The 19,950-nt window shown below is 33.5% G+C and overlaps 2 protein-coding genes, 1 long non-coding RNA gene and 2 pseudogenes across 4 annotated transcripts; 1 reads left to right on the top strand and 4 right to left on the bottom strand.

Moving 5' to 3' along the window:
• Nucleotides 1–6,034: 6,034 nt before the first annotated feature.
• Nucleotides 6,035–6,610, bottom strand: LOC149094059 (uncharacterized; the record flags this gene model as incomplete). The annotated part of the gene is made up of 2 exons (XM_089267589.1): nucleotides 6,035–6,159; nucleotides 6,271–6,610. Coding segments are annotated over 2 exons (351 nt in total), but the record flags the coding sequence as incomplete, so codon positions are not given.
• On the bottom strand, nucleotides 6,593–9,460 carry LOC149094058 (uncharacterized; annotated as a pseudogene).
• Nucleotides 9,461–15,317: 5,857 nt separating this feature from the next.
• Nucleotides 15,318–15,893, bottom strand: LOC149094057 (uncharacterized; the record flags this gene model as incomplete). Its single annotated transcript, XM_089267590.1, has 2 exons — nucleotides 15,318–15,442; nucleotides 15,554–15,893. Coding segments are annotated over 2 exons (351 nt in total), but the record flags the coding sequence as incomplete, so codon positions are not given.
• Nucleotides 15,876–18,692, bottom strand: LOC107366686 (uncharacterized; annotated as a pseudogene). Its single transcript, XR_016198700.1, has 3 exons — nucleotides 18,554–18,692; nucleotides 16,657–16,732; nucleotides 15,876–16,459 (listed from the first exon to the last, which is right to left on the bottom strand). The product of XR_016198700.1 is annotated as an uncharacterized LOC107366686 (transcript).
• LOC112539350 (uncharacterized) lies at nucleotides 17,376–17,910 on the top strand. The gene is made up of 2 exons (XR_003083160.2): nucleotides 17,376–17,468; nucleotides 17,521–17,910. It is a non-coding gene; the product is annotated as an uncharacterized LOC112539350 (long non-coding RNA).
• Nucleotides 18,693–19,950: the final 1,258 nt, after the last annotated feature.

The following is a 19,950-nucleotide window of genomic DNA, read 5'->3' as shown; positions in this document are numbered from 1 at the left end:
GGTCTTATCCAAATAGGTTTTATCGTCGATGATTTCATCGTGTACCCAGTGTTAACCATGAGCTAGCAAGAAAACTGGTCAATTTGATTAAAGGCCAATATTTGATGAAAACCCGATGAGGTTGAAGACTCAGATAATTATTCGGCCGCGAATTGCAAATACAGAGATACAGAACTTTTGAAACACATGCAAAACAAGACAAGAAAATAATCACAGCTAATTTAGAAACAATTACAGGCTATCAAAAGTTTGTTATAGCATTGGAATAGCTTTCAAACTTGTCAATGATTTTGCATCAATACTTTATGATAAGCATAGTTTATGTACCATCAAACATAATCTGATGGTCTCTGTTCGTACTCAGCCGTATTTATACCCAGACCAATCGGTATATTTGGCAGCATTGAACAGATTATTGATTTATTGATTGATTATTTGATTTCTGATTACATTTTCTAACTTATACAACTCTCATAGTTCCAATAACAGAATCGGCGCGCATTATGTCACGGTGCTAACAAATGCGATCGCTGAATGTAAGTACTTTTACTGCCCTTAGTGTCTCATGTTATATTATAAATGCTCAATGCTAGATTTTAATCTGAATCATGAAAAAATCATATTAGATATATTATATAATGCATTCTCTAATTGGGATCGGTAGTCGAAAACAATTAACATTCAGTTGATTATTGAGTCGGCAATATGAACTTTGAGGCCACATTAGTATTAATCCAACACAAGATAAAATAAATATCATCTTTATCCTTGTCTCATGACTTGAATACTTTCAGCCAACACTGACAGTAAAAACAAACTCAACTTTCATTTCATCTTTACTCACTCAGCTTTGTTTTCAACTCAATCATTGAACCCATTTTCATAAGAGATGCTGCCCTCTAGTGTTAACCAATATCGATTGCAAAAGGGATAGCGTTAACATTTGCTTTTGCTTTGAAATGGATGGCAGCAGAAACAAAATTATTGATCTTTCCCAAAAATAAACACTAGAAGGCAGTTGCAAGGGTCTGTTCTTATTAGAGTTTGTCAAATTAAAGCTTGTACTCGGATTCACATTCTTTGTATTTAAATCTAAAGTTATTTTTACATGGTAAGGTTGAACATTCATCTGTATTGTCTATTTGCCATTTCATCTGGTTCTAGTGGCAGCTTCGGCAAACTCACGAACAAATTTACTCAACTAAAAATTAACTTAATTTACATCTGGATTACTTAAATAAACACAAGATATTTAACCGCACATAAAAGTAATCATATAATCATCTCTCTTCAATGACTTTTGAATATAATCCTTAAGTGACCTCCATATCCTCTTTTTAGTTTGCGTATGCAGTCTGATTAGCTGGGTTAAGAAAATTTTTCGAATGATTGACTGTTGATTGATCATGCGAATGCAAATTATATTGGTCCAAATTATTATAAATTTTCCAAAAATCTGAGTAGCAATTTACGTCCCGTGCAAAATATTTTTAATCACACCGAGGGGAGTCTTATTACCTCTATACTCGACGATTTCTGCAAATTTGGCTTTTGATTCACAGTCTAAACCACCGAATATCCAAACTTGTCTTTTTTGATTTGACAAGAAAACTAGTCAAAATACAATGAATGAAGTTATTTAATGATTGCAAGAATTATGAAAATTCTGAGAATAAGCTTTTATTGTAAGATTGGCCCAATTTTATCATATTTATTGTTGCTGAATTTACTAACTTTGATGTTTTACTTTTGTTTAATCGTTAATGATTCATTAGATTTATGTATAACATTAATATTATTGAATCTTATTTGCTTTATACGATTTACTTTGATTTTAAGATTTCAGTAATTTTTATGACTATAAACCGTGTAATATACAGTCATAAAAGACAAAGAAAGTTGAATTGAAATGAATTCGGCAAAGAGTATGAATGAATTGAGTATTAGCAAGAATAGCAAGAATGAATTACTATGAATTTCGAGAAACTGGACGGAGATTATTTGCAGCAGAATCTGTGTAGTGGAGTGTAGAGGACGTAGGAAGGTTAACAACAAAGGGGTACAATAAAGGGTTCGCAATTAAAGATACACTTGGTGTTGAAAATTAACAAGCAAGGTTTACAATCAAAGGTACAACGGTACGGTTTACAATAGAGTTACAATAGAGTTACAATAGAGTTACAATAGAGTTACAATAGAGTTACAATAGTGTTACAATAGTTTTAGGTGGTTTTACAACTAAAGATTTATAAGGAAGGTAACGGTAAAGGGAAGGCAAAGGGAGCCAACGAATGCTTCCTAAAATTGACCGGTGGCTGGAGAACTAGTTGAGAGGAACTGAGAAGTTAATATGAGATAAACAATGGAATTCTAACCCTTTTATACTAAATTCTTTCAGCTCTCTTTATCAATTCTTTTATAATTAATTACCAGTGAACGTCATTTTGTTAATTAACTTCAATTATAAATTTAAGTTAATGTAGAGTTGACCACAATTAGCTAATTAATTATAATCTACTCGATAATATGCAAAATCGACCAAGTGCAACTAAATATTCAAAATAAAATATTCAAACTTGCGCATAATGGAATAATCAATAAAGTGATTAATTTATTTGTTACAATAGGTGTTACTATCAAATTGACCACGAATATAGGTAATCTGAGATTTTTTATTCTGTAACACTCATGATTTTGTGATAACTTGCATAATATTCAGTTGACAACTGTATTTTTGAATTAAAGTTGCGCGTAAATTCAATGCGCAAATATACCAAAAACAAGGATACGATTATTTTTTTCTGCATATCGATGTAACATAAATTAAAATGCACACTGATGATCAAGAATCCTTCAATTTCAACAAATTTCAACAACATAAAGCTTTAATGGTTGAATACAAAGATATATTGAAAAAGATTACAATTATGCAAGCATTAGATGAAAGATAGCATAATATTGAAATAGTGTTGCGAATGACTCTTTTTCGTTTATTTGATTTGTTAGTATTCCAAAGTCGTGAAATTCCCATCACAATTTTTTTGTAAATTTACAAAGAAATTCAGTTTCATTGATTTGCATTTAATCTTAATTCTTGCTGACATAATCTTGCAAATGTAGGATAAATTAATATAATTATAAAAATTTCTAGTTAGAACGATCTATCAAAAGATAGTAAAATAGCTTCCAAATCACTTAAGACTCTCTATTATTTTGGTTTGTGATTTAACCTTGGCAATATCAATGAAATTTCCATCTGTTGAAATGAGAGATGCATCGCCACCAAACATTTATCCTTGCCAGGAAACGCAATTGCAGTTAACCATTCCCAGTATCTGATTAGCATTCCAATAGTTACCTTGCCTTCCGTTCCAGCCTGCCATTCCAGTGACGATAAGAGATATTGATGAATCTGTAATTATAAGAAAACTTAATTAAGAAAAAACTTATTGAGAATTATGATAAATATGGCAACTTACCAAAGGCAGAAGACATTTGTAAAATGGAGTGTTTTTGGTAAAATTGAAAATGAAAGATGAAACAAACTAGGAAAGAACTAGAACTGATATAGAATATGTCGCAACGAATAACTGCAAAATAAATGATTGGTTCCCTGAAATACAAAACGCGTATTAGTGGATTCATGATCGTGATGTTGAATGCAATAAATTACAAATAACTTTCCATTCGCAATCAAAACAAAATAATGATATTTTACTCTTATATAATAATTCAATAAAAAGTTAGCAATTAACTTTACTTCGCGTATCACGGCAATTGAAAGATTGAAAAGCAAAATTACACTTTTATTGAATTTCACAATAAGGTTATAACTGTGATTCTAGCTATTATAACTATCCAATTTTAAATGACTTTTAAATTGGGCAAAATATAACATTAACCATCAATAGAAGAGTTTTATGTGTTATCGAATTAAGCAGTTGAAATAAAATTAAAGTTTTCTGTGCGTAAATAGTAATAGTGATAGTGTAAATTACTCTAATGATTTTATACTCATCTTCAGGTTGAATTCATCATCAAATAACTTAAATACAATGGTAGTTTCGAAAGCAACAGTTGTCTGAAGTACTTCATCAGGTAATCTGTCACTGTAAATAATAGTTATTGGTTAACCACAAAATTTATATCAAGAAATAAAAAATTTACCATACTTCAATTGACAATTAAGACGATTCCCGCCCAATGAACATTTGTGGGTCACATTCAACTCTCAAAATAATCACGTCAGGACAATTGACTGACTTGTGAGTACAAATTTGATCACAATGGAATCTCAAAATGTTGAATCGAATTGCTCCAATGCATATGAATCAAAAATTCTAAATCACCGTTCATGCAGATGAGATTCACGATCTCGAGAATCTTTATCTTCATCTTCTTATTATTATATCCTATCCATCTATTTATTCGACACCACTGGGTTTCGATCTCAGGACCCGCATCTATTTATAATAACGGCACGGACATTAAACCACTCGGCTACGAAGAGGTTATTAATTAAAAAGTGTCAAAAATAAACTGTATTCTGTTTTAAGATTATAATTAATTTTTGGAATTGCAAACTATTGAATCTCTTCGTATTTGATTCATGGAAATATTTTGTCTTGTGATTCTTGCATATTGTTAAAATCTAAAGATAATGTTTTCGATCCAGGAACTTAATTTATAAAAAAATTTTCAAGAATTGAATGCTGAGACTATTATAAGGAACTTATCTGATTCTATGAAGAGTCGTGTGAAAGTTTTGAATCTTTGACATTTTTGTTACTTCGATGAATTTTTTGTAATCGAGCACAAGATATGCTAGCTTGAACCTCAGAATGTAAAGATTCATCAGAATCAATTCGATTCATAAGATTCTATTGTTAAAATTCATTTAAATTGAGATTCAACAATTTTGTGAGTCAAAATTTCATCCATTTTTACTCACAAAAAAATTTATGTTCATTGGGCGTATTGTTGTGTTCGGTAACAGTTTTATGTAATAGCAATTATAGTAATAATAATATGTAATTGAAATAACTTAATTATAAAGCAATGTCTGACAATATCAAAAGCCAAGTTAATATAATAATATTTAATAAATACAATATGGTTATACAAAATAAATACTAATATGGCAAAGGATGAAATAATACGAAATTGAACACTTGTCAAATAAACCATGTTAGCACCAACCTGTTGAAGCATTAATCCTATGTGGAATCGCAACGATTCGAAATAATCAACTCAATGGATTGTCAGCGGTTCGAATTGTAATTGTACATGGTTGAGCTTGAGCTTTCTGGAAATTTAATGAATCATAAGTCGAATCTTTCATCAAGAAAACGAACTAACAATGGTTGCTCGGTCGATACATAGGAAGTTTGTGAGAAAATAGATTCAGGAATTAAAATTTGATTATCTTGGATTGGATTTTCTGTAACTTGTTCTGGCTCTTTAGTACGTGTAAAAGTCTCTTGTGATTGAACTGGACAGTCGTTCGATATCTACTCAGCAATTTTTGATTGAGGTGTTGTTGTTGAACCTGTCTAGCTGTTGATGGAACTGTGGGTCAATTTGCGGCAGCTGTAGCGAAAGTGTTTTGAGCTGCTCGTGGTTTAACCAAAGAAGAAGCTGAACCCCTTTAGAGGCGACCCTTGCTGAAGTAGCTCCAGTTTGGAGATAAATACTTGCTGGAAGCTCTTTTTTGAATCACCAAGTCCAGGTTCATTTGATCTTATTGCAGCTCGGAATCCGTTTTCATCAGCAATATATTCAACAGTACGGAACAAACCATCAGCATCTCGATAACTGTATGAACCCCTAACAGCTCCTTTGTTATCACCAGACTCTTGTCGAGCTAATTGGTTATCAGCAACATCAGCTGTATTATATAAAAATGCATAAAGCTCATGGTGATCATTAATAATAGCTCATGAGTGTCTAAATGGGCAGCAAAAGTGCTGTTATTTGAGCGAGCCCATTTTGAATCACCGTGAAATTATGTGCGCCGATACGGTACTCGAATGGTTATATTCATCTTCAGGTTCAATTCATCATCAAATAAATAAACACAGTGGTAGTTTCGAAAGCAACAGTTGTTTCGTTTTAGTGCGTCAGTCAGAATCAGTAGAATTTTGTCCAGCTAATCTGTCACTGTAAATAATAGTTTGTAGTTAACCACAAGATTTTTGATGAGAGTCTAGTTATACGGACACATATAATAAACAGTGCTATAGGTTCAAATAAATAATCGCGCTCTAGTACCTGTAAAAGTATCTTGTGTTTGAACTGGACAATCGTTCGATATCTGCTCAGCAATTTTTCTTGGTGCCTCAGCTGAAGTTGTAGTTGTAGTCGTAGTTGTGGTTGGTGTTGTTGAAGGTAATGAAAGAACTTGTGAACTGACTAATCTTGAAATAGCTTGAGGACGCAATCTTTGTTGTCGAACTGAAGCTCTGGCAGCAGCAACAGGAGCAAGCCTGTACAAAGAATTTTTTATTGGAGAAACTCGAACTTTTGATGGACCAAGAGAAGCCAAAACGACTGATTGAGGTGCTGTTGTTGGACTTGTATTGGTTGTTGATGTAATTGCTCCAAATGTGAATTTAGTCGTTTATGAAAGAACTTGTGAGCTGACTAATTTCAGAATAGCTTGAGAACGCAATCCTTGTACTGGTTGTTGATGGAACTTTGGGTCGAGTTGGAGCAGTTGTAATGAAAGTTTTTTGAACTGCTCGCTAGAAGAGGTTGAGCCGCTTTAGAGGCGACCATTGCTGGAGTAGCTTCAGTTAAGTGATAAATGCTTGCTAGAAGCTCTTTATTTGAATCACCAAGTCCAGGTTCATTCGCTCTGATTGCAGCTCGGAATCCATTTTCATCAGCAATATATTCAACAGAACGGAACAATCCATCTTCATCTCGATAACTGTATGAACCTCTAACAGCTCCTTTGTTATCACCAGACTCTTGTCGAGCTAATTGGTTACCAGCAACATCAGCTGTATTATATGAAAATGCATAAGGTGAAGGCGATGAAGTTGTAGATTCACTTGATTTTAATGAAGATTCTGTGGATTGGCTATCTGAACTGGATGCACTCTCATCTCCAGTAATCTTTTGTTGACTAATTTCACAAGTAGCCAGAGCCAAACTCGCAAAAATTATGAAAAGCTAAGCAAAGGAGAAGGGAAAATGAATTTAAATGAATTGATAAACCTGAGTCTTGAGATAATACAAATATGATTGCCTTAAAATCACTAAAATAAGACATTTTTAAAATCCGAAAGGATGATTGAAGGCTCTTAACCAACAAAATCAATGAATAACAAATGAATTGTAAACATTGGCACAAATAAATACAATTTTTTGTTGTTTACTGTTGATCCAATTGGAAATTAAATGATCACGGAAATAAACAAAACCAAAGTGAAAGTGATTTTGATTTTTTTTAAACATTTATATCTGTTCTCAATTTTGAGTCAACGAAAGATTGACACAATTTATGAAGATGAGATGTTAGGATGACCTGGTCATTTTGAAAGTGGGAAGACGTTTTGATGGAGATGATCAAAAAAGTAGATGTTGATCAAGTGAAAGTGGTAAATAAGATTAAGCCAGGATAAATTGAAACAGATAGAAAACAAAATCTTGTTCAATTACTAGAGCATTGGTTGGAAGAGCTTTCAACCTTCTCAATGATTTTCTGATTTCTTGATGATCAGCATAGTCTAAAACATTCAAATATAATCTATCAAAATTATTGATTATTTTAGTTAGTACTCAGATTTTGTGTGCATACCAAAAAACAAATAGCAGGATCGGTATATTATGCATTGTACTATTGGACATATTATTTGAGGTGTGCATTTCTAATGTTATTGTTATTAATACATTTTATACGAATGCAACTCTCATGGTTTTTAGATTGAGAAAGTTAAAAAGAATAAAAACAAAATCGATTTGAAAAAGTGCATTAAGATTTTGATTGAGCAGGATAATTATTTTCGTCATATTTAATTTGCATTCACTTATTGCAGTCGGTGGTCGAAAACCATAAGCATAGTTGGACACTTAGTTGATTATTGAGTCGGCAATATGAACTTTGAGGCCACATTAGTATTAATCCAACACAAGATAAAATAAATATCATCTTTATCCTTGTCTCATGACTTGAATACTTTCAGCCAACACTGACGGCTGAGGTTCCGAAAACGGCCCCTTCGATATACATGCTGTAGACTCGTCATCATATCAATTCGAAGAAGGACATTACGAAAATCAAAGTGATTTTTTGCGCATGCGCGTAGTTTTCAATTTTTATGATGTTGAAATTCGAGCTGTTTTACACTATTTTAAGCTATTTTACATTTTTAAAGAATTTTTTCACTACTCCTAGAATTTTACCATTACTTTCTAACCTTTTACATCAGAATCAGTTCTTTCTGATACATCGAATCGCAACTTTTCTCTATATTATCCCCTAAAACATATATTATTAAAATTCAATACAATATAGTTTTTCAGATGTATTAAACGACCTTCTACCCTTCCGGTTTATGTATGAAAATTCCCAGGTCACTAGTTATCATTGAGCATTATACAAGATATAACTTGGTGTAGTGTGATAGATGGTCTAGTCCCAACCATTGTTTCGGTTGAACCATCTTAAACAAAGTAGATTTAATCAAGAGTCAGCTTCTGCTCTTACTTATAAAAGCAATCAAATTTTAAATTACAACAGATTATCAATGTGGTATGATTATTAGATTTTAAATGTGGTACATTTATTTATTTTACAAGCCGTAATGCGCATGGTCTGGTTTTTTGGATAATCTGTTGTAATTTAAAATTTGATAGCTTTTATAAGTAAGAGCAGAAGCTGACTCTTGATTAAATCTACTTTGTTTAAGATGGTTCAACCGAAACAATGGTTGTGACTTTAGAAATAATTCCGAATATGTGATTAACTCTATACATACTAACCAAATGTCATTCTTTGCGACACTTCAAATAGCGTCCAATTACACTTAAGAAAAGAGACGAAGATTATATGGACGTAATATCATTATAGTATTTGACTCGATAAATATCATAAATGAAATACGACCTATATATAACATCACTTCTATACTTATACTTATACTTATTATACTGCACTGCTATAATTATGAATGAGTTTATTTCCGAATGTGTCAATATATACTGGGCATTTATATTATGACAGTCGTTTGCGCTCAGCACTTTTGATCATGAAGGCCGATCTAGATAATATTCAGTCAATATGATTCCTGAAATTGACGAACCTCCCATACATTCGCAGCTTCTCCATAATCGGTTGAAGCATTATAACTACTGTATCAACACGGTCTAAAGGCAGAAGCAGCGCTTGGGAAGCCCCACCCCCACCCCCTCTGCTTAGGTTACATCGGCGCTCCGCGCCGATGTAACCTCGCATTGCCCCCTCCTTCTGCTCGTACCGATTCAAAGACACAATAGAACTAGGCCACTTAATCTTTATTGGTCCATATAGCTACTATAATTTCTAATGAATAAAAAGTATAAATATATTAAACTTATATAATCAAGTATTAAGAAGTGAGTTTACAAATTACAATCATAAAGATTTACATATAAAGGCAAAAGTAGTGCAATGCATATGATAATAATGATACATGTGTTAGAAAGAGTGAAGGTTCATTACAATACTAAAAGAATTTAATGGTTCAATTTTTTGCATATAGATGTAACTAATTCGCGGGAGGTATAACTTGCTCTCTCACATCACCTATAAAAAAACTGAGCGCGTTTAATTTTACATCATTTTCATTCTGCCATTGTCACTGCTCACATCATTTCTATCATTCACTTTATTGACTTTGCAATCTGTTTAACTTCGCATATATTTTGTACTTTGTTTATTTCTGTTTCTTATTGCTCACCATATTCAAAAAATGAGTACAAATTACAGTTTATTTCGTTTGGCAATGGAAATTCCCACAGAAGAGAGAGCCCGAGAATGGTGCTTTGAGAAAGGCTTAGTGCCTAGACAAGCTTGGTGTCCTGACCACGAAAAAGACATGCGCCTAAATTCGGGTCCTTTATTTGGAGTTTTTCGCTGTAAGGGCAAAGAAAGAGGACGAATTTACGACCATAAATTGTCGGTTGCGAAAAATACGTGGTTCGAAAACCTCCATTGTGATATAAGACAACGTCTTATAATAACTTACTGCTTTTCTGCTGGCTTCTCCTTCCAACAAACTATTAATGAAACAAGTATTTTGAATAGTACTGTTTCACGTGAAACAGTTGCTGATGTTTTCTCGTATGCGAGAGAAGTTTGTATGGCAGCGTTGGATGCCTTATATGCGGATCAAGGGCCAATTGGAGGACCAGGCATCATCGTTGAAATCGATGAATGTAAAATCGGCAAACGTAAATTTAACGTAGGCAGGATGGTGGAAGGCCATTGGATCTTAGGGATGATCGAGCGAAATGGCAATAAGAGTATCGCCTCGAAATCTGCCCAAACAATTGCCGTAGCGAAGAGGCACTTCTCCCGCTGATACAAAAGCACGTGGCTCAGGGTACTGAGATTCACACTGACCTTTGGAGAGGTTATTACAATCTTTCGAGTTACGGCTACACTCACCTAACCGTCAACCATAGTGAGAATTTTGTTGATCCAACCTCCGGAGCCTACACTCAAAATATCGAGTCAAGTTGGAGGTCACTAAGGAAGCGGTTAGGTCGTGGAGGAGTGAGGAGAGAAGACTTTGATTTGCATATGTGCGAATTCCTATGGCGCCGACAAACAAAAATAGTGGGATCAGATCCCTTCAAGACATTAGTGTCTCATATTAAGACCGTTTATAACGGCTTACCACAAAGGCCAGCCGATGGTAATTGATTAAAAAATTTAAAATTAAAATACTAAAGAGTTGTGAATTGAAAAATAAAAATATTCAGAAAATTTTGTTAACATTGGAAATCAAATTTGATTAAAACCATCTTCATAAAACTAAAATTTGATTGCAATTTCTTTTTTATACTCATGCAAAATGAAAGTCCAGCTTTTTCAGCAAAATGTTTCAGAACCTCAACTTTGTTTCGTTTACGGCTGTTTCTACAGTTCTCGTCAGACCGGGTAGAATGATAAGCATTAAAATCTCCTAGTTAAATGGTAAGCGCGTCAGGAGGAACTTGTAAACACATCGTATTAAGTTCCTTCACAAGTAATACATATTGATCGTTACTTAAAACACTCGCTGTGGTGATAAATAAGCGAATGTTTATCAAATCAGATCAGAAATTTGATACATGTTACAGGGATTATCATGTTGAACGCCAATACTTTGCAACCAGACATGATATTGACCTAGAAATCGAGAGTTGTGTAATTTTATTGTTTTCACGTATCTATACAACGTGATTTTGTACCAATCAACAAGTTGTGTTCGATAAGGTTAGCTTCTCTGAATCCTGAGCTTGAAAACTGTTCAAGAAATTCACAAACATCAAAAAACAAAAATTGAAATTTTTTGCGCATGCGCAAAAAAATCGATGATTTTCGAAAAGTTCAGGTCAAATAACATATTACTATCGAGTTTCAACAAGTTTGAAGATGGGACCGTTTTCGGAACCTTATCCCCCATTTTCATAAGAGATGCTGTCCTCTAGTGATACTTATCAAGACAAATTTTATCGATTGAACATGAATTGCAAAAGGGTAGCGATAAACGCTCCTTCTTAGCAATAGATGGCAAAAGGTTTAGAATGATTTGTTTTTTGATTGATCACTAGATGGAAGTTTTTATTAATGTTGGAAGAAAAAATCTTTTACTCGGATTCGACTTAATATTCAAATCCAAAGTAGTAGCTTTACTTGTATTCAGATTTTTTTTAAGTGGAAAATTTGCTATCACAAATACAATTGAAACAACTTAATAATAAATGCAATGTTTTACAATGTCAAGGCATAGTACTTCCAATATTCAAAAATATGGTTATGCAAAATAACCATTAACAGGGCAAACGATAGTAATATAGAAACATACGCCTCTGTGCCACAGAACGGAAACGGAATAGGGGAAAAACTCGCGCGACCCCCTCAGTCACTGACCCACCGTCTTTCAACGGCTATTTTATACCCTGAGGCACTTCCGATCGAACACCATCTTTATCGAATTTTTGAAGGTCATTTATGTTTACAATTCACACCATCTTTCAACGACATTTTTTATCCTGAGGACAAATACGATTAACACTGTCTTTCAACGACGAATTGTTAATAACACCATCTTTCAATGTCTATTTTTCGACATGATTTTTGCCTGAAAGAAGGGAAACGAATGTTGACCTTCTTTCAGGCAACAATATATCATCTTTCATGATGTCTATGAAGCGTTATCATAAATACCTCAGGCAGTTATTAAGAATTCGTTACATGTTATGGTAATTCTTTATTCACGAGCTGGATTTTTGTCCTTTTCTAGCTTAATGTTCCAAATAAAGTATTTGATTGATTGCATTTTGTTCAAAGAGATGCTTATTGTTAATCATTATGCATGAACTAGGTTTTTCCCTTTTAAATTATCACGGTTTAGGTTAAGATTCAAAGTAAGCGTATGATTGGATACTTTTTGTTCAAAAAATACTTGCTGATAATTCTTTATTTACGAGCTGGGTTTGTTCAATGATGTAGACCAAGCTTGCAAATAAGGCGTTTGATTACATGATGTTCAAACAGGTTAGAGAGTTTGAGAGTATTTAAACTGAAACTTCATCATAACAAGTGATTCATCATAAAAAAGTATCATCCAAACAACTATAACTACTTTTTTCACCATGTCTCTGTCTGAAAACGGTTAGTAAGAATAATCATTGTTTTTTAATTATTATGAATGTTTCATTTTTATCTCTTCTTTATTATCTAAAAAAATTTCTGATTCTGAGCAGGAAAATGTTCAAACTGAAGACGACCAACCATCTGGCGCTCAAACAGTCCGAGTTGCTGATTACTGCAGCGAATGGCGCTGCTCGACAGAAAGTTGGGCCTATGATCCAGATGATCAACGACACTTTGTGGTTCGATTTGTTAAGGATCGCGTCCGTGGCTGTGATCTCGACACACCTGAGGATGTGACTGAGGAAACCAACTTCCATGGGCGCTTGTCAGTAAAGGCACTCCACTTTCTAAGCTCGAGAAGGAAGCTCAAGAAGTTCAAACATTCTATCCGCTACAAATGTGCAAATTGTGAAGCAACATTTAAACAAGCGGTACATTGCAAAAACCCAAGCATATAAGCATATATTTTGCAGTTACTAGCAGTTCCTAGTTCTGACATACTCTTCGCACATACTTATTTAACTTTCTGGTGCGAACTGTTTCTGTTCTATGCTTTTTGAGTCATATCAAAAATTACCTCCATATTTCAAATGTCTTATTTTTTGGTAATTTGTTGTCTTTCCCTTCTTAGTAAGTTATATCTGTGATAGAGTTCTATTATTTTACATTCTAATTAGACAGATTCATCTATACGACTTCTTCTATCGTCATAAGAATGGCCAGTTGGAGTGGAAGGCATTGGAATGCTGATCCGCAATTGGGAATGGCTGAGTGCTGCAACTTTCTCCGATAAGAATCAAGGCTTGACAGCAATGCATTCTAAGTTATTTGATGTTGCTGTAGTCACGATCTATGACCATGATCTAAAACTACAACACTTATTGCTAGTGAGTGGAAATTCATCGATATTTGAAAGCTAAAAAGTCAAATCAATAAAATAGATTATTGCTGTTGATTTTTAACATAAATTATTTATAACGTGATTTCAATATAGTGTAATCTGTAATATGCATTATGCATTGTTAGTCTTTTCAATATATCTATGTATGCATTTCTAAATGCTCTATGTATCCATATGTTGGTTTAATTCAAGGAATCTTTTTTATCTTACAACAATATACAGCTATATATAATGTATGTATAATAAAAAGTTTGTAGACGGCTAGCGGGATTAAGACTTGTACTATTCTTCAGCTAATTCCGTTGGTAATCTACCAGTCCGTTTATAATGAGCTTCAATTTGTCTGTCAACATGTAGATATTTGCAACCTATTCGCATTCCATTGAAATTTCCATCGATAGCAATATGGCTCTGTAATTTTGCAAAGAAATTATCATATATAACAACTCCATCGACACTTGATAACTTAAGGTGCATCGCCATCAAGCCTTCGTCCTTGCCGGGAAACGCGATTGCAGTTAACCACTCCCAGTATCTGATTAACATTCCAATAGTTAACTTGCCTTCCATTCCAGCCTACCATTCCAGTGACGATAAGAGAAACCGTATTGATGACTCTGTAATTATAGGAAAAACTTAATTAAGAATAAAACTTACTGAGAATTATTTTTAATATAGCAACTTACCAAAGGTAGAAGCCATTTGTAAAATGGAGTGTTTTTACTAAAACTGAAATGAAAGATGAAACTAACTATGAAAGAACCGAACTGATGTAGAATATGTCGAAACAAAGACTAACTGCGAAATGAATGATTCACTTAAATACAAAACTCGTATCATTAGTGAAATAATTATCGTAATGTTGAATGCAATAAATCGCAAAAAATTTTCCATTCTCAATCAAAACGCAATAACGATATTTTACTATTATATAATAGTAATCATTGAATAAAAAAGTTCAATTAAAGTTAACAAGTAACTTTGCTTCGCTAATCACGGTAAAAAAAGATTGACAAGGAAAATTACACTTGCATTAAAATTCACAATAAAGCTATAAATGTTTTCTAATTTGCTATAACTTGCCAATTTTAAATGGGGTTAAGTTGGGCAAAATATAAAATGAACTATCAATAGAAGAGTTTTATGTGGCATCTAATTAATTGGTTAAAATAAAATTAAAGTTTTCTGTGTAAAAATAGTAATAGTTATAGTGTAAATTACCGTATCGGCGCACATAATGTCACGGTGCCTCAGATCGAACTCGCTCGTAATAAGTGAGAATTTTAGTTACTGAGCATACGTTAACTTAGAAAAAGAAAAATTTGTAGAATCGAAATTGTCGGTGAATAGAGAAATTTTGATTATTATTTTGAATTTTTCAATTCACTAATAGAAATGCATTCACAAGATCAAATTTTTTCTCTGTTAATCGGTCGAGAAAAAGCTCATGGTGATCATTAATAATAGCTCATGAGTGTCTAAATGGGCAGCAAAAGTGCTGTTATTTGAGCGAGCCCATTTTGAATCACCGTGAAATTATGTGCGCCGATACGGTACTCGAATGGTTATATTCATCTTCAGGTTCAATTCATCATCAAATAAATAAACACAGTGGTAGTTTCGAAAGCAACAGTTGTTTCGTTTTAGTGCGTCAGTCAGAATCAGTAGAATTTTGTCCAGCTAATCTGTCACTGTAAATAATAGTTTGTAGTTAACCACAAGATTTTTGATGAGAGTCTAGTTATACGGACACATATAATAAACAGTGCTATAGGTTCAAATAAATAATCGCGCTCTAGTACCTGTAAAAGTATCTTGTGTTTGAACTGGACAATCGTTCGATATCTGCTCAGCAATTTTTCTTGGTGCCTCAGCTGAAGTTGTAGTTGTAGTCGTAGTTGTGGTTGGTGTTGTTGAAGGTAATGAAAGAACTTGTGAACTGACTAATCTTGAAATAGCTTGAGGACGCAATCTTTGTTGTCGAACTGAAGCTCTGGCAGCAGCAACAGGAGCAAGCCTGTACAAAGAATTTTTTATTGGAGAAACTCGAACTTTTGATGGACCAAGAGAAGCCAAAACGACTGATTGAGGTGCTGTTGTTGGACTTGTATTGGTTGTTGATGTAATTGCTCCAAATGTGAATTTAGTCGTTTATGAAAGAACTTGTGAGCTGACTAATTTCAGAATAGCTTGAGAACGCAATCCTTGTACTGGTTGTTGATGGAACTTTGGGTCGAGTTGGAGCAGTTGTAATGAAAGTTTTTTGAACTGCTCGCTAGAAGAGGTTGAGCCGCTTTAGAGGCGACCATTGCTGGAGTAGCTTCAGTTAAGTGATAAATGCTTGCTAGAAGCTCTTTATTTGAATCACCAAGTCCAGGTTCATTCGCTCTGATTGCAGCTCGGAATCCATTTTCATCAGCAATATATTCAACAGAACGGAACAATCCATCTTCATCTCGATAACTGTATGAACCTCTAACAGCTCCTTTGTTATCACCAGACTCTTGTCGAGCTAATTGGTTACCAGCAACATCAGCTGTATTATATGAAAATGCATAAGGTGAAGGCGATGAAGTTGTAGATTCACTTGATTTTAATGAAGATTCTGTGGATTGGCTATCTGAACTGGATGCACTCTCATCTCCAGTAATCTTTTGTTGACTAATTTCACAAGTAGCCAGAGCCAAACTCGCAAAAATTATGAAAAGCTAAGCAAAGGAGAAGGGAAAATGAATTTAAATGAATTGATAAACCTGAGTCTTAGGCTGATATTAATAAATATGATTGCCTTAAAATCACTAAATTAAGACATTTTTAAAATTTTAATGAATGATTGAACGCTCAAAATCGAAAAATCAATGAATAACAAATAAATTGTAAACATTGAAACAAAAAGCAAACTTACCTTAAACATTGTTAGATCCATTGGCACAAATAAATATAATTTTTTGTTGTTTACTGTTGATCCAATTGGAAATTAAATGATCACGGAAATAAACAAAACCAAAGTGAAAGTGATTGCAATTTTTTTAAACATTTATATCTGTTCTCAATTTTGAGTTTTGAGACTTCAACTTTGAGGCCACATTAGTATTAATCCAACACAAGATAAAATAAATATCATCTTTATCCTTGTCTCATGACTTGAATACTTTCAGCCAACACTGACAGTAAAAACAAACTCTACTTTCATCTTTGCTTGGTTTTTGACTTAATCATTACACGCTATTCAATTGGAATTGGATGAACTATAAACCAAAAACATTAGTTTTACCAATGGGTCTAACAATTACAACCATTGTTGACCGTTGCAAACTCATTGAAACCGTTTTAGATAGCTAATTTAAGGTCTGCATTCTGAGCTTGACTTTCGGTTACTTTGCGGATCTCTTGGAGTACTTTCGCTTGAGATTGATTATATAAAGAAGCTTTGCCGCCTTGAATTGAGTTTTTTAATTAATAATTATCAATACCGTAGATAAACAAGACATTATTGTGCTTTTAACTCAAGATGGAAAATTTCCTTAATTGATTAGATGAATTTATATTTCATCATTAATTCGTAATGATGTGAGTTTTGTATTTAAGTGAATCGGACATATACTTTTGAAGTTACTTTTTCTTCAGTCATTAACATTGTCTTCTTATTATATTGACAGTTTTGTTACCTGTGCAAAAGGTGATACCGTTTTGTAATGTCTAATTTTCCCAATTTCCGTAAGTTTCACCTTTTTTATATTCTTATCTAAATTTATTTTGGAATTCGTAGAAGCGTCTGTGCGATTTCTTTTATCGTCATTGGAAGAGCAGTTAGAAAAGGTGCCTGTTGGAGTTTTAATTCGACATTGGGAATGGTTGACTGGGGTCGAGTTCCCTTTTAAGGATGAAGGAAGACAGTACCTGGCAGTATCGCTTATCCCCGGAGTAAAGAGATACGATTATTTCTTTGTAACTTTAAAAGAACGAAGGGAAGCTGATTCCATTGATTTGAAGCAACTAAGAAAACAAATCAATGAACTAGAGAGTTTAGGAAAAAATTGATAGCCACATCTTTAATTACGGTGAGCCAGACCAACTTATTTTCAACATTTCATTGTAAGTCATAGAACTTTATGTATACATGATTGATGCATTAAAGCAAATTAATTTTGAGTGATAATATTCCGTTTATTTCCTTTTTGCCATTGAAAGTTATTTTGAATTTATATATGCATTACTCGATACTCAATAAACCATTTCAATCTTTCAATCTTTGTCTTTCAAAAAAAGATTACATGATTACATTGTATGATGATTTGATCGAGTTAATGATTAGTTTTAAAATGGTAGGCCAAAAAGTGTATCAGTCGTTTTGAGTAAATCTTTAAATCTGAAATTATATGAAGTAAATTTTGATTGTAAATTAAATCTTTTGAAGGTGTTGTTGAAGGAAATGAAAGAACGTGTGAACTGGCTAAACACGAAATAGCTTGTCGAACTGAGTTAATTGGAGCAATTCGAGACAAAGAATTTTTATTGGCTAAACTCGAACTTTTGATGGAGTCAAAGAAGCTAAAACGACTGATTGAGGTGTTGATGTTGCACTTGTACTGGTTTTTGATGGAACTGACGTTCGACTTTAAAAGCGACCCTTGCTGGAGTAGCTTCAGTTTGGAGATAAATGCTTGCTGAAAGCTCTTTATTTGAATCACCAAGTCCAGGTTCATTTGATCTTATTGCAACTCGGAATCCGTTTTCATCAGCAATATATTCAACAGAACGGAAAAATCCGTCAGCATCTCGATAACTGTATGAACCTCTAACAGCTCCTTTGTTATCACCAGACTCTTGTCGAGCTAATTGGTTACCAGCAACATCAGCTGTATTATATGAAAATGCATAAGGTGAAGGCGATGAAGTTGTAGATTCATTTGATCTTAATGACGATTCCGTGGATTGGCTATCTGAACTCGATGTACTCTCATCTCCAGTAATCTTTTGTTGACTAATTTCAAAAGTAGCCAGAGCCAAACTCGCAAAAATTATGAAAAGCTAATCAAAGGAAGTACAAGTATCGAACGATATAATCGATATTTTACTTAAAAATATCTTTCCTTTCGACCCATGCCAGAAAAAAATATCAAGAAACACTATTGAGTACTTTCAGCCAAACTGACAGTAAAAACAAACTCTCATTTCATTTCATCTTTACTCACAAGGGAACCTTGCGAACTGTTAATCGCCGAATTGAATGAAACCTATCTCATCGTGTAGAGCATCATTGATAATGAAAAAGTGAAACGTGATTTTTCTGCCTAAAGCTTATTTCCGGTACAGTGAGCGATCAAATTTCGAGAAATGTGCCAATATCAATGCAAGTGTGATTTCTGAATCTCTTTTGAATTTCACCAAACATATTGCATCTTGTAGAGCACCTTCGATTATGAAAAAAAGAAGCACAGTTTTTCTATATAAATCTTATTTCCGGGGCCAAATCATCATCTTCACTACCATTACTACGATTGTGACTCCATCGAACTTTGATCGCTGATTGCATTAAAAACAAGCTTGAGGCAGAGAAATTGAACTTCACTTTTTCGTGATCGAAGGTGCTCTACACGATGAAACATATTTTATGCAATTTGAAAGAAATTCAAAAATCCCTTGCATCAATACAAACGCAATACAAACGCATATTTCGAGCTTTGATCGCTCATTGTACCGGCAATAGGGTTTAGGCAGAAAAATCACGTTTCACTTTTTCATTATCAATGATGCTCTACACGATGAGATAGGTTTCATTCAATTCGGCGATTAACAGTTCGCAAGGTTCCCTTGTCAGTCAGCTTTGTTTTCAACTCAATCATTGAACCCATTTTCAAAAGAGATGCTGCCCTCTAATGGTAACCATTCAAACAAGTCTATTATTCAATATTTTATTCTTGTTGCCATCTATCCAAGTGAAAGTGAACCATTCGAAATTATTTAATTTACGATCAAAACTTACTCTTTCTTTACTTGATGTAATTTAAGATTTTGTAGATTTACTCAAACAATTTTGATAACTGCATGTAATATTAAATACAATCAATTACAAAAATTTCCTATTGCCAATAAAAGCCAATAATGGTTTGTTTATCTGCGTTAACACTAATTGATGACTAAAAAAGTTTAAAAGTTTAATTCAAAACTAGTAATCATCTTCATTTCCCCAAAAACT

The sequence above is a fragment of the Tetranychus urticae genome, chromosome 2 (assembly GCF_039701765.1).
Source record: "Tetranychus urticae isolate SD_2017Ah chromosome 2, NJAU_TeUrti_SD_1.0, whole genome shotgun sequence".
Lineage (NCBI taxonomy): Eukaryota > Metazoa > Arthropoda > Arachnida > Trombidiformes > Tetranychidae > Tetranychus > Tetranychus urticae.
This window is presented reverse-complemented; position numbering and strand designations above follow the sequence as displayed.